At 57.8% G+C, this 20,771-nt stretch overlaps 8 protein-coding genes across 8 annotated transcripts; 6 read left to right on the top strand and 2 right to left on the bottom strand.

The window, feature by feature from the left end:
- Positions 1-2,053: 2,053 nt before the first annotated feature.
- GGTG_03279 (hypothetical protein) lies at positions 2,054-2,780 on the top strand (the record flags this gene model as incomplete). The annotated part of the gene is given in 2 exon segments (XM_009221058.1): positions 2,054-2,669; positions 2,674-2,780. Coding segments are annotated over 2 exon segments (723 nt in total).
- An 852-nt stretch (positions 2,781-3,632) lies between these two features.
- Positions 3,633-4,429, top strand: GGTG_03278 (hypothetical protein). Its single transcript, XM_009221057.1, has one exon. It carries the CDS (start codon positions 3,891-3,893, stop codon positions 4,119-4,121), a length of 231 nt encoding a protein of 76 aa, XP_009219321.1. The 5' UTR covers positions 3,633-3,890; the 3' UTR covers positions 4,122-4,429.
- Positions 4,115-5,672, bottom strand: GGTG_03277 (hypothetical protein). The gene is made up of 2 exons (XM_009221056.1): positions 5,016-5,672; positions 4,115-4,867 (listed from the first exon to the last, which is right to left on the bottom strand). The coding sequence occupies exons 1-2, from the start codon at positions 5,337-5,339 to the stop codon at positions 4,601-4,603; spliced, it is 591 nt and encodes a 196-aa protein (XP_009219320.1). The 5' UTR covers positions 5,340-5,672; the 3' UTR covers positions 4,115-4,600.
- A 1,822-nt stretch (positions 5,673-7,494) lies between these two features.
- On the top strand, positions 7,495-8,555 carry GGTG_03276 (hypothetical protein; the record flags this gene model as incomplete). Its single annotated transcript, XM_009221055.1, has 2 exons — positions 7,495-7,614; positions 7,725-8,555. 2 exons carry the CDS (start codon positions 7,495-7,497, stop codon positions 8,010-8,012), a joined length of 408 nt encoding a protein of 135 aa, XP_009219319.1. The 3' UTR covers positions 8,013-8,555.
- Positions 8,556-8,631: 76 nt separating this feature from the next.
- Positions 8,632-9,942, top strand: GGTG_03275 (hypothetical protein). Its single transcript, XM_009221054.1, has 2 exons — positions 8,632-8,860; positions 9,025-9,942. The coding sequence occupies exon 2, from the start codon at positions 9,140-9,142 to the stop codon at positions 9,470-9,472; it is 333 nt and encodes a 110-aa protein (XP_009219318.1). The 5' UTR covers positions 8,632-8,860; positions 9,025-9,139; the 3' UTR covers positions 9,473-9,942.
- On the bottom strand, positions 9,922-12,240 carry GGTG_03274 (MFS transporter; the record flags this gene model as incomplete). Its single annotated transcript, XM_009221053.1, has 9 exons — positions 9,922-10,310; positions 10,386-10,702; positions 10,772-10,891; positions 10,961-11,067; positions 11,144-11,317; positions 11,393-11,610; positions 11,694-11,884; positions 11,921-11,997; positions 12,073-12,240. 9 exons carry the CDS (start codon positions 12,238-12,240, stop codon positions 9,967-9,969), a joined length of 1,716 nt encoding a protein of 571 aa, XP_009219317.1. The 3' UTR covers positions 9,922-9,966.
- Positions 12,241-13,435: 1,195 nt separating this feature from the next.
- On the top strand, positions 13,436-14,781 carry GGTG_03273 (alpha-ketoglutarate-dependent taurine dioxygenase; the record flags this gene model as incomplete). The annotated part of the gene is made up of 4 exons (XM_009221052.1): positions 13,436-13,649; positions 13,738-14,088; positions 14,166-14,540; positions 14,627-14,781. 4 exons carry the CDS (start codon positions 13,436-13,438, stop codon positions 14,779-14,781), a joined length of 1,095 nt encoding a protein of 364 aa, XP_009219316.1.
- A 777-nt stretch (positions 14,782-15,558) lies between these two features.
- On the top strand, positions 15,559-18,580 carry GGTG_03272 (hypothetical protein). The gene is made up of 3 exons (XM_009221051.1): positions 15,559-15,691; positions 15,774-16,919; positions 16,979-18,580. The coding sequence occupies exons 1-3, from the start codon at positions 15,578-15,580 to the stop codon at positions 18,128-18,130; spliced, it is 2,412 nt and encodes an 803-aa protein (XP_009219315.1). The 5' UTR covers positions 15,559-15,577; the 3' UTR covers positions 18,131-18,580.
- The last annotated feature ends 2,191 nt before the right edge of the window (positions 18,581-20,771 follow it).

Below are 20,771 nucleotides of genomic sequence, written 5' to 3'. Positions count from 1 at the left end.
TTTGGCGGGACTTTCTATAGGAAAAAATGTAGATTGGACGTGGCCTAATTAGGAAGGATCTGCGGGTCGTGACGTTTAATATCCTAGAGACTTGTCGACGATGGCGGCGACTTGATCGTCGAGACACGTTTATCGTGTCGCCGCCGCAGGTAGATGGCATGTTCTGGCTCAGCCTCCACCTAGGGGAGTCCTAGTCCACATGGCCGTGTGTTGTCGCACCAACCGGGATTTGCCGTCTCTGCTGGCTCGCCAATCACACCAAGCGCATCGGTCGGGCATTTTCCCAGTCTGGATTATTTGCCCAGACTGATATTGGGTTGAGCGCACGCACCGCACGCCGATCTAGCCTACGGCCCCAGCCGCAGCCCGTCATCGCTGCTGTCAACGTGTGAGGCTGCGAATCCGTGATCTCCTGTGATCTCTCTGTCTCGATTGATCATCGCGCGTCTGCCGCCCTAACAGCCAGCTCTGACAGCGCAGAAACACCTTTCACTATTATATGATCAGCTGCGCATCTATTGTCAACGCCGACGTTGACACATAACCCAAGCAACTGCGCGTGGTGGTTCTGTGGTTCTGTCTGTCCCGCCTATGGCGAGGGATCCAAGCACATCACATCTATGGCGGTCAGCACCCGGGCGGCCTCACGAGGTTGCAACCCCAGACACGGCAGGCAATATCGATAAAACAAGGGGCTTTGATGTGCACAGACATACACCCCGCCACTCCCACACCACCACCCCCCATCCATGGTGACGGTCCGCAGACAGAAAACGTCCGACTCGAAGCCGACAAGAATCAGCTCTGAAACAATCCAAACGCATCTCCACCTCAGATCCCCTCCCCTGCCCCCAACCCTCGCCTACCCTGGGCCCCCAAGCCTCGCGTGGATATGGTCCACCACAAGTCGGATAAAACGGCGCAAGCTTCGACTCGGGCCATGGCAAAAGCAAAAAAGAAAGAAAAAAGCAAAAGCATCGTCGAAAAGTACTCGGTGCTCGCCCGCTGGCCTGTGTCGAAACAAAATGATGAGCGCCCACTACCAAGCACGTGACGGGACTTGTGTCTTGGGCGACAGCACTCAGGCAGAGGCAAGGCCACCAGTCGCCAACGAGGCCTCTGCCGGTTGGCTCAAGCTAGATCTGACATGGACACACATATGGCTCAGCCACAAGCTGTCATGAGCGCCGGGGCGGGCGTGCACTGCACAACAGCAGATGCTCTCACCATGCTTTCTCCACCCCAGCAGGGTTGTCCCCGTCCGGTGCCTGCTGACCAACCGGCGCGAGTCCGGCCTCAGCCGCCGCAGCCCCTCCTGTGTACATCTAGAGCCAACCGTGCCTGCCTCCTCCTCGTCCGGTCTAAAGTGCTCGTGTGCCTTGCTCTTGCTGGCTGCAAAGCCGATGGGGATAGCCTCGCGACCCGGTCATGTGCAACTGAGTTCAGTTGAACTTACGACTCAGTCCTCTGCGGTATTTCACTTAGTTCGTGCGATCCTTCGTTGGCCGTTGGGATCGTGCTTCAGCCCTCGCTGTTCAGACCATCCTAGCTCTAGCCCCGAGGTACATGCATCTTGCCAGCCCGCTGTTTGTCCGTATGTGCGCTTCGTGATGCAGTCGCCCGATCATTATGTCTATGCGGCCGGCTTTCCGCCGTTAGCCCTGCATGGGCTCACGGTCATCCTCCGCAACGGTTGATCCCATCGCCTCTTCAGCTCAGCTGTTCTCTATTCCATTAATCCCAGACTTCCATCCCTTTTCTGGACGCCGTTTATTACCCTCAGACTCCCACATATCTTGTGGACATCTTCGTACTCGCCTAGGGTCTCACATCTATTAGTGCCGTTCTTGTACACACCGGGGCACGCCATAGCCGGGTACTCTGTTGCCTCTTGAACGCAACATTTTCCTCATATGGGCTTTATATCCCTCAGGATAATACCTTGGATAGACTCTATCGGCTTGTATTGGCCCACCTTCCGTTGTTCTTTCTACAAGGCAAGCCGTCGCATAGACCCACTCCTACGCATTCACTCGTTTCCTACTTGGTCACTATGAAGTGCTTTACGAACTACATCCCTGTGTTCCTCATGGCCCTTCTCCCGCCGTTTGCCCTCGCTCTGCCGGCGGACCTACCCTACCAAAACGGCAACCTACCCAGACAGGCCAGTAGCCGCGACAGCGGCACCGGAAACGGCGCACAGAACAGCATCCTGGGCCCCGGTAGCCCCCGCAACTCGAGCAACCCCGGCAACCCCGGCAACCCCGGCAACCCCGGCAACCCCGGCAGTCCTGTCACGGCGCAGCAGCAGCGCAACGCCGTGAGCGCGTGGCAGTCCGACACGGGCAAGGTATCGCACTTCCTCAACACGGCCACCACCTTCACGGGGCAGGAGTACACGCAGCAGGCGCAGATCGCGCTCGACGCCGAGCTGGACGAGCTGCTCCACAAGAAGGTGCTGGACCAGGCCCTGGGCGGCCAGCCGTCGGTGCGGGCGGCTAGCAACGTGCTCGAGACCCAGGGCTTCTTCCAGCAGGTCGTCGACGTGCTCCGCCGCATGGTCCGCGACGGCCCCGCCACGGCCGCGCGCGACGTCGACGTCATCAACCGCAACCGCTGCGTCAACGTCCTGCCCAACATCGACGCCTACTTCGCCGCCGCAGCCTCCGGTAGGCGGGCCCGCCCGTGTGGGTAAGGGCAAGTCCGCCAAGGCCAAGAGCGCAAAAGTCAAGGCACGCCGCACGGCCGCTGCAAAGGCCGAGCTTTACGACAGGGAGTGAGACAATATGATCAGGGATTCTGCGTTTGGGCGACTACCCCTCCTGTCAGTGGGGCGCTGACAGTTTTGGATCTGGCTGGCGTTTTTTTTTGTTTCTTTTTTTTTGTCCTATTTCCCGCCTTCTTCCCGAGTGCCATGGGCCTTACGGTGCTAGGGTTGGACGGTTTGAGATTGCGAGTAAGCCTTCACGGAATTATTTTGGTCGTGACCGACCCCAACGGTCTTTACTGTCCTGTCCTAGGTATGAGCTATAACAGGCGTCAAGGTAAAATGAAAATGTTGGGCAACCAGGGAATCAGGGGCTGGACAGGCATCGGCAAATATGTATGATAGTAGCAGTTTACTCACCGACCTACTTGAGGTCTACGAACACGGCGGATCTTTCTGTTATCCATGCAGTCGCATTTGGCCATCGCGAGTGTGCTGTCCAACCGGCTCTCTCAGCGCCCGCAGAGTCTCATTTCATTCTGACCCAGGCACCAGGCGAGCCACGTGCTGCAAAGCAACATAACCAATCCCAGCGCTGAATTGCCGCGATTCTCCCCGGCTCGCAGGCGGTGTGCGCGAGTCATGGGCAGCCATGGGTCCCTATCCTTTGGGAAAACAAAAAGAAGGGAAAAAAAGAAGCCGTAAAAGAAAAGTTTCGTCGACGTTTGCTTTCCCTCTTGGGCCACCAGCCCAAGCGACGGCAGGGGACCCCGACGGGGCAAAGGGGGGTCTGCCAGGCCCCTGGTTTCGACAGCCAGACAGGGGACTGACGCAGGAGAAGCATCTGTTTCAATGCATGGGTCAAGGGAGTTGTGGATTCAGCCAAGTCTAGAATCCCAGCCCGCGCCCATCTCCGATCGACGTTCGCCTGAGATCAGGCAGGCTCGGCGTTGATTGCTTTTTGGGCGAGTGGTGATCACTGGGCAACGACGTGCAAGGCAAGACTGCTGGCCGCTCTTGACCTGGTGTTGGATGGCGATAGCTACCTCTCTCCTACTGACCTAGGTACCTAAGCAGCGCCTCGACGTCGACCCCCAGTCACGTCAGATGCATTCCAGCATCTCCTTCGTCTGGGGAAATATATCTCGAGATTAGCGTTCCGGGAATCGGGTCTGCCACCTCTATGTCCCTTGCATCCGTCTTCCGGACAGCCATGTCCTCTCGTCTCAAGAACAGGCGGCTTCCGGTCGCGGGTTCACGCTTAATCGACTTAAGCACGCGGGGCCTCTCGATTCGAGACGGACATGGAGCCACTGCGCTCCATGCCCACCAGCTGGTCCCCCCTAGAAAGTCTCCTGAGCACACTCGCCAGCCCGGCCTGTGTCGCTGGGAGAGGAGGTCGGTCATGCGATGACGTGTTGCGTAGACTCTAGGAGACGAGGACGGGGGGCAATGGGATTCATGCCATTGACTGAGACAGAGCTTCAGGACTCAACACACAAATGCAAATTCACTTGATTGGCTAGTTTTCTCGGCAACGTGGTATCAACCGACTTCGAAACACAAAAAACAAAAACAAAAAACAAGATGAACACCCATCATCGATCGTCCAACGCTGAGGCCACGCTCCGTCCTCTTCGGACGGCCCCATTCCACCCCGCCCATACTGGCTTGCTCGGCCTGTCCTTTTCCCGATACACGCACACAAGAAATATTGGGGAATGTTCATCCGGATGCCGTGTCGAGCTCCAGGAAGCTTCAGGGCAAAAGAAACAGCCAAACACAGGTATCCAGCGACCAACAACAACATAGGCAAACGACAGCATTACAACACCGACAACCTTGACCGCTCCCGTGCTTTCTCGTCATCGTCCGCCCGCACACCTGCGCCCCTTACGAAGCCGGGGCCTGGGGCTGGTACGACATGCCAGCCTCGGACTGGTACTGGCCCTTGGAGCCAGCGCCGCCCGCGAGCAGGGGCTCGCGGTGAGCGACCTCCTTGTCCTGCTGAACGAGATCGCAGATGCCGCAGCAGCAAGCCACGGCGATGTCGGTGATGCAGCTTCCCTCCAGGTTGTACCTCTGGCGGATGTCGGCCCTCTGCATCGTGACAGGGATGACGGCCAGACCGACGGCGGCAGAGGCGCAGAGGAGAAGGCACTGCAGTCGTGGAATAGCGGCTGGTTAGTTCTCGTCGTTTCTCGTCTTGATAGCGTCCTTCGCTCTCACGCACACGCCCCCACCCTCACATGTATTCGATGCCGGGTCCCTTGGCGGTGACGACAAAATCGCGGTTAGAGACACTTACCGAGGTGTTGATGGGCTCGTATCCCTGGAGCTCGACGTCACGATGCATGCGGTGATGCGTCTTGCCAAAGGTGACGCAGGGCAGGCACCAGGTGATGAGGCAGAGGTCGATGGGGCTGAAGCAGCCGAAGAAGGGCACGCTCCAGGGCTGGGCGCCCTCGGGAGACTTGGAGTTGATCACCTCGCTGGGCTTGGCGAGCACCACGTTCAGGCGGTCCTTCCACTCGTTGACGTCGCGGTCGTTGATGGGACCAGTCGAGTTCTGGGCCGCGCCGCCAGCCGGGGCGGCGGCGACGGTAGGCTCGGTCTTGACGGGGGCGGACATGGCGAACGGTTGGGGTGGTCGACGAGGAGTCTAGCAAGGGGGAAAACAAGACGTCGTTGGACGGGGGTTTGGAAAGGAGTGACAGGTGACGGTCTTAAGAGGTCCTGGAGAAGCGAATGTGCGAATGAGCGACTGGTGAGCAGAGGAGGAAGCCCAGACAAAGGAGAGACACCAGCTGATCCCTTTTAAACAAAGGATGCGAGCCAGGTCTGCTCCCGTCCTCCCTCACCTCCCTGCAGCTGGCATCGCCCTGTGGCCTGCTGTTGTCGAAGCCACGCTAAGATTGCAAGCAATCCGCCAGCAAGCCACTTGCCAACGAAAACGGCCAAGCTCAGACGGGAAATTTTTGGAGGTCCGGTGCGGGCCCGAACTTTTCAGCTCTCAGCCTCACCGCGACGATCCCTCCCCACGCCCAAGGTATAGCGCCAAAGCCCGCCGCTTCTAGCGAGATTTGCCTGTGCAGAGCCATCATTCCTCACGGGCGCCACGGAATCTAGTGCACCTTCGCTCAAATTTGCTTTTTTTTTCTGTTTTTTTCTTGTTCTTGTCTATTCCTCCTCGAGGCTGGGGACAAGCGGAACTTGCCTTCAGCGGAGCGGACCCTGGCTCATGTTTTTTTCTCCCCTTGCAGCTGGAGGAGCTAACGGTCCTGGAATGTACCCATTCTGCACATGGGAAATTTCTTTTATGTGACCAGACCGCGCTTCCCCCCCTGGTCGCGCCGCAACCTGAGTCTGCCGGTCTCTTCAGCCCAGCGAGGCAGCCCTGACGATGGATGCAGGGGCCGCGCCGGTTGACTCATCGGAAGTCACCACGCACTATCTCGCTGTCGCTGGCGGACGCGTGCCGTGAACAGAATGCGTATCAAGAGCAGACCGCCGCTTTGCTCCCTGGCTGCCGAGGAAATGAACGCGCGCGCCACCACCTGTTTTCGGGGATGCCTGATGGCTCGATTATAGCTTCCCTTGCTATCGCGTCTGATCGCGTTTTGTAATCTTTGCGTGCATGACATGATATATCCCGCCCGTCCCCGTGGAGCCCAGGTCGATTCCTGTTGGGTGTAGGCTGCCCGCTTCATGGCTCAAGAAGTGACCAGCCATGCAGGTTTTTGGGAGTAGTATCTAGTGAAGTAGCTCGACCGCACACCGCTCCCGTCATTTAGTAACAAAACGACAGATCCGCCGGGTGAGCTATCTTAGGGCTTGACTTGCGAAGGCCATGGTCTTTGCGACATTATCGCCGGCCCCCATTGGATTCTTTACATTTGCCCATCCGTAGATTCTCTCCTCATGGGGAGTTTGCCTCCAATTGCTGCCTTCAAAATCGATGGGGTATTATCGGGATTAAGGCCCTACTCGATTTGCTACGCGAAGGAAACATAAACATATCATTGACATGATGGAACGCGAAAAGCAACCTTGCAAGATGTTAGAGAACATTGGTCGGGCTGTTGTAATGGCCCTAATTACTATATCTCCATGTTACATTCATAGCCACCGTCGGATAGAGTGCCCTGGTGTGTGATGCGAGTTTTTGGGAAGTATTTACAGTTTGTGCAACTACCAACTACAGCTCACAAACAGATATCTTCATATCCCAGAGGGGATTATAATCGCCCTGGTGTTTAAACTCTCCCGGAATCTGTAGGTAGGGAGTAGGTATGGCGTTGTAGGTAACTGACTATCATCTACGTCGACCTTCAGCTTGTTCGCCTGACACAGGTTAAAGGGCTTGCCCTTGAACATAACCTCCGGAGTACTGGCCGATATTTCGCTGCGAACTGCTGCGATGGACAAGCGTTTGGGCAGCTTCGTCACATGACCACATGCATCACGTGAGTATAGTTCTCAGGCTGCCTCCCAGGCAAGCCGGAATCACTCAACATCAGGACTGGCACGGTGGTGAGGTGCCAAGCTAATCAATGGAGTTGTGCTCGTTAATACCGGTCTACCTAGTGAGCAAAGCCTTAGGTCTGGTACAGTTCATGGACTGGCAGTAATGGATGCTGTTAGGGCGGTGGTCAGGAGCCTGTGCGACGGAATGGATGGCAGTTGAGCATGACGGGAGGATCCCAAGTTGCTGCAAGTCAAACAGGTTAAAGACGTGACATTCGAGGGCCGCATTCCATCCGCGAGCAGGCTAGTCCACTGGTGGAATGGGTATGCACCAGGAGATGGGCGCTAGGCGACTGCCACGTCCGCCCCGTCAGTGCAAGGAAGTTCCTTCGGCTGCGTGCGGGGTTCTCATGCCACAGCATCATCGGCGCGGGGATGTGGTGCGTGCGTGATACGAGCTGGTTGGTCCCTGACAGACCTGCATCCGGCTCCAACGAGCCCATCCCCTGCCCAACAACAAAAGGACAGCTGCAGCCGGCCCACGAAATAGCGACACCCAACCGGCGCCGCCAAACGCAAGGCTGGTCGTCTGCCCGCCAACACCCAACACCGCATCTCGACGATGGACCACGCAGACAAAAGGGCCTCGTCCGGCACTTCCCTTCCCAGCCTCCACCGTATCCACGCCCGCGCTCCTCTTTATGGAGTTTGGCGAGCGAAAGAGGAAAGGGGCGAAGGAGTCGGCTTGGGCGGGAAACGGGGCGAGGACCCTCTTCCCCAGACGCTCAGGTCAGAAAAGCTGGGGGAGAACTGGGGCCCGGGCGAGAAATGGGCCTAGCGCCACGCAACTCTCCACCCACCGTAAAGGGGGATCTTCTTGGTGACCAACGCGAAGGGTTTTCAAGCAAGCGCGACGAGATTTGGACGTTTGGAAAAGAATCAATCTAGAGACCCTCGCGGCGTCTGGAAACAATGTCGGGCTCGTAGGGCCATGTCAGGTCGCCTTTGCAGGCGGAGCCTCCCTGCGCGGAGTGGTGCCAGGCGATGCGGGCGGTGGCTTCTGCGTGTGCTGATTCTGGGCTGGTTGTGACGTCTGACCAGGATACTGATTGGCCGCTGCGAGATGGCTGAGACGTTGCTTTATTGCCTTGGTCGCACGCTACCCCGCTTCCTGCACCCGCGTGGGGTGTCCCGTCTGCTCCTTCTCTTGGCCTGCCCAGCGGCTCAGTTGGCCGCGTGAGCTCTTTCTCTCTGAGTGCGAGATGCTCTGTCCGTGCTGGCACAGGCTATTGCCGCTGGCATCTGGCCCAGCTAGCCAGTCAACGCCCCCCGTTTCCCCCTGGGGCGGGCCCTGATGAAGAAGGTTTGGGAGGACATGAGGTGGCCCGGCTTGGGTCTGAGTGAACGCATTGGGTTGGGTACCTGCCCTGCCCTGGCTCGCCGCCGGACTGAGAGGTACCAATGTCTTGTTGTCGTTTCTGCCCCTTCTGTGGTCTAGGCGAGCGGCGCTGGTAACAGCTAGCAATAAAAGGCTTCCCATCCCTCCTTCATTCCTGCCATCTCCCTTTTTCGGCTTCATCCATCTCTCGTCCACTGACGAATCGACTACTGCTCGCCCATCTAAATCAGAGCCTCCATCGTCAAGGCTTTTGCGAGAAGACCTCTCATCTGCATCTCCCACAAAGGGTACGTCTTCCTGTCACTGCTGCCCACCTGCCGCCCAGTATCCTGCCTGTTCCTCGTATCTCCCATACCCTCGTTCCTTTGATTCCCCTATTTTCCTGCCGCCACCATTGTCATCGAATACCACAATACCACATCTTCTGACCACGATCTGCATTTTAATACAGGCATCGATACGTTCTCCAGCCCAAGCAGGCCACCACACCTCAACTCATCGCGACCTGATCAACAGGAAGCGTCTGCAGACCACCACACCAAACCCAACGCAACCCACACACCACCATGCCCGTCCGCATCCCCAAAGCCAGGGCAAGCGAGGTCCTCTGCTTCGGCGCCGCCGGCGTGGGCACCCTGGCCCCGCTCTACATGATGCTGCCCGGCGCCAAGGAGCGCATCGCGTCGCAGACGGTCCGCTGGGCCCCCCGCTGGGAGCGCAACATCGGCTACTTCGTGCCATCCATGGAGCGCGGCATCAACCGCGTCAAGCCCCCCGTCGAGCGCACCGTCCAGCGCATCGAGCAGCGCCTGCCGCTCGAGCGGTTCGCAAAGAACGTCGATTCGAGGATCAAGAGGGGCATCGACCGCTGGCAGCCCAAGCCTCCCCCGGCACAGTAGGGCTCGGGCATCGCACCCTTCCTCACAGTCTCGGTTTTTATCACCAGCAACTACACCCACATACAAATACACATACACATAGAACAGAGCATGTCGTGGGGTTCGGAGACTGCCTTCTCCCCCCGGCCAACTGTTGCGTGGATTGGCGCCCAGACCCTGAGATGGTGGCGTCAGTGCCTCGACATTTCCGCAGGCGCTTTTAGTTTCGGCGTTGTGTTTTCTATTCTGACAACTTGACTGTACTCGTTGTCTGCCCCCCTGCATCTCTGGCTAGTCCCGACCGCGAGATATGCCTGGGACCTCGGAAGAGACCGGATCGTGTCTGTAATTGATACATAGCCCCAGTAAATACCACCAAAGTTAGACCACATGGCCCCCATATATCGTTTGCGCCGCGCCTCGTCCAGGACGAGGCCCCATATCATGTCTTGATTGCCTTTCATGTCCTCACCGGCCACCCTCATGCAACTAACAGCCCATCTGGGCCTCGGCGCCTAGTGCTGGAACCTGAAATCCAACCTCTTGTTGCCCTCGTCATTGGTGTTGGCCAGGTAGTCCAGCCTCTGCTCTGGCGTCATGGCGTCCCACTTGGCCGCCTTGGACTTGTTCCTCCACGTGTAGTAGAGCTTGACGAGGCCGTACAGCACAATGTTCATGCACGCGAGCCCCAACAGGACCCTGTTGCCCTTTGGATAAAACGGGCCGTCCTCGGCGCGGTAGATCTGCGCACCCACGACGCCGCCGGCCTGCACGAACATGTTATAGCACGCGGCCGAGACCGTGCGCAGACGGACAGAGTTTGAGTTGCGCGAGTTCCAGCCCACCTGAATCGGGTGTGCTGTGAAATAAAGTCAGCAACATGACTACGCCTTTGTTAGGACGGCAGTTGGATGTATCAATGTGTCAGTCATACCGTTTGGAAAGCTGAGAAGGACAGTGGTCACAGCCCAAACAGCCCATCGATTGACAGATCCCAAGTCGGTCACGGCCATGTAAACGAGTATTGGGAACACCCATATCTGTCCCATCATTGCCGTGAAGGTGAGCTCTCCCCGGATCTCGGCCAGGTAGGTGATTCCGAGGATGGTGATGATGTGCCCAACGGTGTAGGGTATGCTGAGCAAGTTCGTTTGGAACGTATCGAAGCCCAGACTGCGCAATGAAAGGGTCAAGTACTGATGAGGTGGGATCATAGGGAGCTGGAAAGTGAGCCCAATGAGGTACAGCGGCCTTGTGGGTGTTAGTTCTGATTTATCACGGGTTGGCCCCTGCACAAGGCGCTGCCGAATGGTAGCTCACCACAAATCGTAATCCTTCAAGCTCTGCCAGAGAAGCTTGGGAGTGATGGGTTCTCTATTGTGCATGGAACTCTTGCTTGGATCCTCGCGGAGAACCCTGTTGACAATGATCTTCTCTTGCCTGTGGATGATTGATCAGTTAGTTTAAGTTTGATCAGAGACTGTCGCCTGGCCTCGGAGATGCCCATACCTTTCGTCAAACCAACCGTTCTTGCCCCTGAACCAGCTCGCGGTTTGGCAGGGACCGGCTGGCATCAGGAGGAACGCAAAAAGTCCAACAATGAGTGTAAGGAGGCCCTGGGTCATGGTTAGCCTCAACCGCGCAGCCGTGGCAATGTCCTTGTTTCTTTCCTCAGCCGGCCCGAAAGCTCACCTCGACCAGGAACAGCCAGCGCCAGCCGGCATGACCTTCAATGCCCCGCATGCGCAGCAGGCCATATGCAAGCAATGCTGAAAGAATATCGGCGCCGCTCATCGCTGTCCAGAACCAACCCAGACGGATGGAAAGCTCGTGGTGCTTGTAAAAGTACGACAGATATAAAATGACCTGTAGTTATCGTGTCAGTACACACCCTGAACTGTCTTCTGTGGCGCGCTCAAGTGGGGTAGAGTGAGAACAAACATCTGGAATAAATCCCCCCTGGAGGATACCGAGCAACGCTCGGCATGCCAGAAATGGAGTTCGACCCGAGAGCCAGAATTGGGAGCAAGCGACGATGCTCCAGATGGCCATCTGGGTTGGGATCCATCGGTCAGGCCCCATCCACTTGGAGACTAGCTGGGAGGGGAGTTCGGCGCAAAGGAAGCTCAGCCTGAAGATGGAGTTGCCAAGATTGTAGTCTGCACTGGGCCAAGAGTTTATCAGCATCTGCATACCCGTAGGATAGAATGGGTCAGCATCATAGCTGCAAGCTTGTGATTACCGTCCCTTGTGAGGTGCAAGTCGGTGAGCATGTTGTCGGCCAGCGCCTGGCTGATGTTGGCTCGGTCAAGCTCCAAAGCCATAAACATGACACAGGCCCAAACCATGATGTATCCGTCGATTTTGCGCACGACCTTGTCCTCCTCAGCCCAGGTCCATCGAAAAAGGGGGTCGAATCGGTGCGTGTTTTCCCTGCAGGAGATAGGTCAGTTCGAGATCGGACACCACGGCTGAGCTGAGGCCACTTGCCACTCCTCCCCTGGTCGGTACTTGTCCGCTGTGTCGCCGTCGTCGAATACGCTGGCCTTGACCAAACGGTAGAAAGCACATGTCAGCATCCACATGTATATGACACTAGCGACGCGGGCTAGATTCCGTACCTGGGTGGCGATGGCGTCCGGGTCGAAGGCAGCTTTGCGCTGCCAAAAGAACTTCTTCACATCTCGAGGAGCCCCGAGGGGAGGGGAGTTGCTCAGAGACGAGGTCGACCCGTAGCCGGAGCTGATCTCCTTGTCTCCCCTTCCTCCCTTGCTGAGGACAGTCGCCATGGCGCCCGGCTGGAGGCTTTGTCTGGCGAGATCTCGCGAGGAGGGAAAGCTGTGACACGCAGCTCGTCAAGTATCGCAGTCTCAGGTGTACGAATAACAAAAAAGTAGATGTGAAGCTGAGCGAACTGGCGCCTTTAACATCGTACGTCTATAAGCCCGGATTTCCCAATGGACCGTCGCGAAGGTAGGCCTGGCGATGGCCCTTGACTTCCGATCATCGGCTCCCCATGGCGAGGTAGCAGATGGCGAGCGGATGCATCGCGCGCACGTCTTATCCAGCGATACGGCTTCCCCGCGCCGCTGGTCGAGATGGGTGTGTTCATGTGGGGGTGATCTCTGGCAGATCCAGGTACGATGTTAGAGGAGCCGGGGCTTTCTCGGGAGACCTGTTCAACTACAGCTCACCCATCTGATGCCGGACGAGCATCATCCAATGAGCTTGACTGTCTTCTTATCACCTGTCCGGCCATGCGGCAGCCTTGCATTGCCCAACATCCTCCCGATGGAGCAGGTGTTCAGGGTCGAGTGCTTCCCGGTAGGCGAGCTGGGGTTGCCCCTTGCGTGGGGCCAATGGCGTAATTGGGGCAGACCATGTCGCGGGCGCGGGGCGGACGGGGTGTCGTTGGAGATGTTTCACGGCAGATACGTCGTGGGCGTGTCTAGAAGTGACATGTTTGGTGGTGAAAATGGGTGGGAGAAGGGAGTGCGGAGCTCAGGTCGAAGTGGATCACACCATGATCTTCGTTGATGTCGAAATAGCGGAGGCAGCACCTAGATGGTGCAATATTGCACCCCCACTCTGCCTTTGCTGGACCTCGCTGCTCAACCACGCTGCCTCCGTCTTATCTATGATCCCCGAGTCTCCGAACATTGCTGTCGCCGGAACCATGTTAGCTTCCCCCTCACCTTTGGGGTCTTGTCGATCACGCCAGCTGAGGAGAAGCATGCGAATATGCTAATAGCGCGGCTGCCAGGCATGTGCTTGCGGGGAAGGGTGCCAGCTACGGGCTGGACGCGCTTATGACTCCTGATTATAATAAAGCTACCTAGCCGAGTCTTTCAGTTCCTTGACGATGGAGGGGCTGGCATACCTCGCTGCCTCAGAGCTTGCGCAAAACACCACGATAATCTTGGCACCAGACCGCCTTGAATCTCCCGCACTGACACCTCTGGCGCTTTTATCTCTGACATCGCCATGTCCCCTTCTGCTGTTGATGCCCCGGGCGAGGTGCCGATCGTTGCGAAGACCACGGCGCATAAGGAGCCGCTCAAGACTACTGGTGCCCTTGACACGTATGAACACTTCGACGTCACTCCAACCATCGGCCGCGAGTTTCCAAAGGCCGAGATCGTCGACCTCCTCGATGCTCCGAACTCAGATGAGCTCCTCAGAGACCTGGCTATCACCAGTACGCAAGCGGTTCATGGCCAATGGCGTCACCTCCCTGCCCACATACCCACCTGCGTAGACTTGCCCAGCTGACACTCTTGCCCCAGCCTCTGAACGCGGCGTGGTGTTCTTTCGTGCCCAGGACGGCCTGACCAACGATATACAGAAGAAGCTGATCCTTCGTCTCGGCGAGCTGACTGGACGCCCGGCCACCTCTGGCCTCCACATCCACCCTGTGCTCAACTCGGAGCGAGAAGTGGAGGGCGGCGACGACCTCGAGATCAGCACCATAAGCTCGGTCGGGCGTGAGAAGTACTACAAAAGCGTCAAGGCGGAGGTCGACGGCCTGAACACCAAGAAGCAAGACACGTCCCAGTGGCACAGCGACATCGCGTTCGAGCCAGTTCCCGCCGACTACACCTCGCTGAGGCTGACGCAGCTGCCCAAGACCGGCGGCGGTAAGGAAACAACCCCTGCTAGAAGAGCATGACAGCGCATCATGGCGTACGATAGCTGACAGCCCCTGGCTCGACAGACACACTGTGGGCCTCTGGATACGAGATCTACGACCGCATATCGGAGCCCTACCAAGCATTCCTCGAGACGCTGACGGCCACGTTCGAACAGCCCTTCTTCATCGCGGCGGCGAAGCACAACGGGTTCCAGCTCTACGACAAGCCGCGCGGGTCGCCCGAGAATGTCGGCTCGACCCTCAAGGCGATCCACCCTGTCGTGCGGACGAACCCGGTGACAGGCTGGAAGAGCGTCTTCCCCGTGGGTGGGCATGTAAAGCACATCAACGGGCTGACGAGCGAAGAGAGCAAGCACCTGCTGGACTGGTTCTTGCAGCTCCTACAGCAGAACCACGATCTGCAGGTCCGGTTCAGGTGGCAGAGCCCGAACGATATTGGTGTGTTGATGCCATCCGTATCTTTGGTGGCGGAGCTTTGCATGGCTAGAGAATATTTGAGCTAACAGCGCCCCTGTGACATCCAGCTATCTGGGACAACCGGAGCGTGTTCCATACGGCGACGCTGGACTACGATGGCCAAGGAGATCGCTTCGGGAACAGGGCTGTTGGGCTGGGCGAGCGGCCGTATCTGGATCCTCAAAGCAAGTCGCGACGTATCTCGTTGGCTGAAAGAGAGTAAACCACATTGGGCGGATGTGCCGGTGCATGGGCGAGGGGGGCGAACAAAGGTCTCAAAGTGCAAAGAAACATCCGTAGCCCGCCTAATGGCAAAGGGATCTTGCGGAATAATAAACAACATTCGGTTGGATAAAAGAGATTAATTAATATAAAAAGGAATGTAAACAAAAAAAGCAAAAACAAAATATACAAAAGTAAATTCGAAAAGCTAGTAATACGCTATTTTATTTATTCGAAGAACGAAGGTAGAAATATACCAGGTTGGTATGGTCCATAGCTTGCGAAACATAAAATTGAAACCACATAAATAACTGTAAAAGTCCTGGGCTGTTCGAAGGCTGGATATGCCCATTTGATAGTTCGTGCTAAAGCTGTAGCAGTTGTGGCAGTTTGTCTTAGCGTAGGTTAAAGCTCCCAGCCTACCACACTCCCTCGAGGTCCAAAGGAGGCCGCCAGCTTTTTTGAGGCTGGGCCTTGTCAGCCGCACCCGGCGTGTCAATAGTGCGTTTACCTGGAAAGGGGTGGGTCTAAGGAGGCGTGATTTGGTGTGGCAAACGTGCTAGCGGGCGGGCAACGCGTCCAAGGCTGACTGCAGACGCGTGACTTCGAGTTCGCCACGGCAAGGAGGGCTCCCAGGAACGGACCTTCCTCAAGGCAGAGAGGAAGAGAGGGGCACTCGCTAATTGGCTGGCACTCTGCCCGCGCCCTTTATTATTGCAATAAAAACTTCCCCTCCTCCCTTCCTCCCCCTCCTCCCCCTCCACGCCAAAACTCCTCTCGACACCACAAAGCCAACCATGGAGTCGACACGCAAGCAGGAGTACCAAGTGCGCGACCTGCCCACGAGGTCCGTCACTCTCTTCCCGACGAGGGCGCAGGTGGTTCGAGACATCAAGAATGTCTTCCTGCAGGTAAGCATCTCTGCCTCTTGGCCAAGCTGCAACCGCACTCCCCTCCGCCACGAGGTCACCACATGCTCACACTCCAACCCAGCCTGGCACGAACCAAATAACGATCGTTGGGTTCTCGCCCACGGTCGAAGAGGAAAGCATCAAGGTCGAGGGTTGTGGCTCGGCAATGATCACGGACATCGCCGTGGAGCTGCTTCCCAACCGTGACATCTTCGAGGAGATCTACTCCTCGGGCGATGAAGATTCGGAGGATGACGAGAGTGATGACGACTCTGACGACCAGGGCGACGGAGACAACGTGCTCTTAACGGCCGTGCGATGCAGGATCGACAGTCTCCGTGATGAGCTGGCCCATGCCGTCGCAGGCGTCGCTAGTGCCGACGCGCAGCTCGCGATCCTGGACGCCCACTACAACCGGATTCACCCCAGGCACGGTAACATCGATATTGTCGAAGCTATTGCGCACTACAGGGCCGAGAGGTTGAACATCTCCCGGGCGAGGATCGGCGAGGCCATCCACGTCAGGAATCTGGAGATGAAGATCCATCTTCAGTCTCAAGAGGAGAGCAAACTGGCCAAGAGCGACAGGAAGGAGCGTCGCAAGCACGAGAAGGCTAGCGAGAAGGGAAAGAAGCTCAGGCGCAAGGCCAAAGCCAAGAAGCAGCGCCGCCGCGAGGAGGTTCTCAAGGAGAAGCAGCGCCTGCGTGAGGAGCGCGAGTCCTTCTGGCCGCGCAAGACCTATACCGTCCGCATCTCGCTCGAGGCCGGCAACTTAAACATGACGCCCATGACCTCCAGGCGCAGCTCGGCCACGACGGACATTTTGCACACCACCGTTGCCCGTGACAAGGACGCCTCGACGGAGGCTGAGAAGAGCGCCGCGACCGCCGCCTACAGTGCTGCGGCCGCCGCCTCTAGCGCTGCTACCGCCGCCTATAGCAGCCTGCATACCTGCGATATCTCCATCTCCTATGTGACATCAGCCGCCTCTTGGACTCCTTCGTACGACCTTTCTCTCTCGACGATCAGCAACACAGGCATTCTCTGCTTTGACGCGCAGCTCACCAACAAGACATCGGAGACCTGGGGTGGCTGCAAGATTGTCCTGTCGACCAGCCAGGCGACCTTCTCGGGCATCAAAGACGCTATTCCCGTCTTGCATCCCTGGCGCGTCAAGTTGGCCCCTAGGGGGGGCCAGGCCTGGGACGATATCGTTGATTCTCGAGAGGTAAGAATCTCCCTGCTCCTGGGCATTATTGTCGTGGCAATACTAACCCTTGTCTCCAGGAGCGTACCGAAGCCGATCTCTGGCGCGGCCAGCAGAGCCTGGCGATGCAGCAGGCCAAGCCTCGGACTGAGCTTTTCGGAGTCGGCAGTGTTAAGACCCAAGCCGTGCCCGAGCCCGTCCAGCTGGGCTCGAACCCGCACCAGAGCATACCGTTTTCTCGCATGCAGCAGAGCCTCACCCGACCCCCCGGGGCTGGAGGTAGCATGCTTCGCAAGTCAGCCGCTCCCAAGGCCCGCGGCGCCCGCGACAGTCTCATGCGCTCGGCGAGCAGCGCAAAGCGTAAGGCAGTCGAAGCCTACGGTCAAACTCCTACTTTCGGCGACTCTGACGAGTCCGAGGGCGAGGACGAAGCCACGATCCTCCCGGAGCAAGCCCCGGAGCTTGCATTCCCGGAGTCCCTGTTCCAGGAGACGGGTCTTTCCGAGACGTACGACCTGCCCGGCCTCAAGACGCTGGCTCCCGGACACACGGCCTCCAAGCAGCGCGTCGTCCGCGTGCCCCTGTCGGCGCTCGTCTTTTCGCACACCGTCGTGGCCAAGTACAAGCCCGCGGCCTTCCTCAAGGTCAGGATCCAGAACCGCAGCAAGCTGACGCTGCTCAACGGCCCCGTCGGTCTGACTCTGGACGGCAGCTTCATGGGCCGCTCCAAGCTCCCGCGCTGCTCGTCGGGCGACCTGTTCACCATGAGCCTCGGCATCGACCCGGCCATCAAGGTGACCTACCCCAAGCCCGAGGTCAAGCGCAGCATGCAGGGCCTGTTCGCCAAGGAGGATAACCACGCCTTCACGCGCGCCATCACGCTCATCAACACGCGCACGGGCATCAACGCCCGCCCGGCCGCGCTGGTCATCTACGACCAGGTTCCCGTCAGCGAGGACGAGCGCCTGCACGTCCACGTGCTCGAGCCGCACGGCCTAGCCGCTGGCATGCCCGGAGTCCCCGACGGCGTGCCGTACAAGGACCCGGCGCGCGGCGGCGGTGGCGGCGAAAAGACGGACGCCGGCGACAAGAACTGGGGCAAGGCCATCGCCACGCGCAGTAAGGAGAACGTCGTCACCTGGGACGTCACGCTCAACGCCGGCCGCGGCGTCCGCCTCGGCCTCAAGTACACCATCGGCTGGCCTACCAACGAGCACGTAATGCAGTGCTAGGATCAGGCCGTCGCCCGGACCGGCAGCAGCGGCGGTGGAGGCGACGACGTGCTCGGCATTACGGATGACTTGCCGCATGGTGACCCCATTGGCGCTGGTCTGGGTGACAAGGGACCTACTCCCGGCATCGACCAGAATGGGAAGAACACGGGCTTCGAGGGCCAGAAGGAGGACGATAAGTTGAGCGGCAGCTTTGTTGGCCGCAGGAGTGGCAGTATCAGGAGCAACACTCTCAAGAAGATCTTCAAGCGCAAATCGCTTAGGGGTCTTGTGGGTTAGGGATGAGGGGGTCAACAGTCCCAGCATCGACACCTTGCTCTCTTCCTTGCGTTAGCCCCCCCCCCCATTGGGCTTTTTTTTTCAGACGCAATATTGTGGGATATCCTCCATACCAAATGGCTCGGAGTTGATAGAGTAGATACCATGCAGTAAATGAAAGTCAATGTAGGAAAAAAACGAGCAGTCTACGTAGAGAGCTAGGGACGATGGATGGCAACGTAGAAGAAGATATCGGCATGGTCCCACTCCCTCGAGCTCCACCGACCGTGGCTCTGGCAGGTGAATCTCCCAGGCCTCCAGCGCCGCCCAGAACGCGAGCAAAACACTCCACTTCAACTCCCGGCTACCTAACGCTGGCCGCTAAGACCGTCAACAGTGACGACAATGATCATCAGATCTAGCCGGAGCACGCGGCGTTTGCAAGAAAAGTCAGGCACCAAACACATCTGTCATTATTGTGTTTGACTGTGATCCTGAACACGTCAAATTCCAGTCAAACCCGGTCGCCCTTCCGCGTATTTAAGCAACGCCGTCGCCTCCTGCCCTCAATGGCGACCACCTACCACCCTGCCAGACCGCTCGTGAGAGACTACCGTCGGCCCGTGTTCTGATAGAACCATCCTATCCTCCACTGTGTCCCATCCTGCCAGCATCTCATCTCCTCCAGCATCTAATCTTCCATAGAGATCCGTCTCGTCCTGCAGAGCGAATCATCCCATCATCCAACGCCGGGCACCCAGCGAGCGAGGGAAGCCCTCACCTCTGTCCACGCCGGAGCGAAGCACCCGAGACACAGAGAGCGTCGCCTCGCCGGGTTGACGGAGCCGGATCTCCAGCAAGCCCCGAAGGCTCTATGCCCAAGACCACGCGCCACCTCCTATTCCCTGCTCCTCTGCGTGAGAGCACACGTCCTGCCTTGGCCCGCAAGGGTAGCCAATGCCCCTGCAGCTCCAGTCCTGCCGCCGGACTAGCCTGCTAGGTACCGTAGTCCAGATAACCCGTCTGTAGTCACTTATGCGCCGCCTCTCCTCTCCCTCTCCTCTAACCTCCGACATGGCGCGGCCGTCGGCCGGGCTCTCGGCATACATCTGTCAGGTTCAGATACCCAGGTTACACGCGTGCTTGGAACCACATGTGTCACAAAGGAGCGGATCCAGGTCAAGGATCTACGAGACCGAGGGACGTTTACCCTTGCCATCTTTACTAGCGCTTAGCATAGCGGTCTATCAAATATCCAGTCTGCTGCATTCTCCGCTTCTTTGCAATACCACGTTGTGTCCTTCACCCTCCCTCTGCCGAGACTAGGCTGGTCTGGGGGCTCCGGCCTCAAGATATCGTCTTCATCTCCTTCCTGTGAGCACACCGCCCGTACCTCTGGTCGAGTCGGCGTTGATGGGTGACCGGCTTGTCCGATGGCCTCTTTTCCATTTCCTCACCCTTCCTTTCCTTCTACGGTGTCTTTTCTGCTAGTACTATCCCTCACGCCGCCCCCGCACCGTCCCTTGAAGATCGCTGGGTTCGATAACATGCAGTCTTGACACACGCAGAGACGGACATTCACCTCCTGACCCTCTCACTCCCAAGCCGACTGGCTAGCTTATTGAATAGCATATCTTATGCCCTTTTTCCCTCGCTTCTATTCCCTCGTTCCTCCCCTTCGCCCACTTCCATCCCCTTGTCTTCCCCTTCCTCCCAACTCTCCTTTTCTACTAGAATTTCGACCATCCAGCTGCTCTAAAGATATCACGGGTCGGGGTATATGGGTCGGACAGCTGTGGGTATCCCAAAGCTGCCAGTGGCTGGCTTTCATTCCCGTCCTGGCTTCCACGCTGTGAGCCCCCAGACCACTGTAGTAGCCAGGCCTGCCAGGCCTAGGGGACTGACTTGGGGCCCTTGAGATCAGCCTCCCGGAGAATCGGTGCCACCCTACAGCTGTTTGTAATAACAGTGAAGATAGGAAATAGTTTTAGCGTATTAGGCGAAGCTCCTACTGTACCCGAAGCTTTCCAGGTTGACGTATCGCAGCTCTTATCTTCCATGGCCGTTCCTTTCTGTTCTGCCCTCAGGTATATTCCATGCAATCTACCCAGGGAATCCTCTACATCTACTATCTAGTGGCTGGTGATGGGCCCTGCCCTGAGTTACTAATAGAGATGGGCGTCTCTTCCAGAGGCTGTGCATCTCTTCTATCGGCTGCCGCATTCAACGCACTGTCTTTGGTGGCGTATGGAAGGCCCTGCCTCTGGGCCACCAGCGAAGATGAGTTCCTCCTTCAGCGGTCATGCATCTGTCCCCTCGGCTGGCCCATCCCTCAGCCCAAAGACCCCATCCCCCATTCCCTTCCACGGAGAGAGGACTTGGA

The sequence above is a fragment of the Gaeumannomyces tritici genome, assembly GCF_000145635.1.
Source record: "Gaeumannomyces tritici R3-111a-1 unplaced genomic scaffold supercont2.2, whole genome shotgun sequence".
NCBI lineage: Eukaryota > Fungi > Ascomycota > Sordariomycetes > Magnaporthales > Magnaporthaceae > Gaeumannomyces > Gaeumannomyces tritici.
The sequence above is the reverse complement of the archived record's forward strand: the minus strand, read 5'-3'. Positions and strand labels throughout refer to the sequence as shown.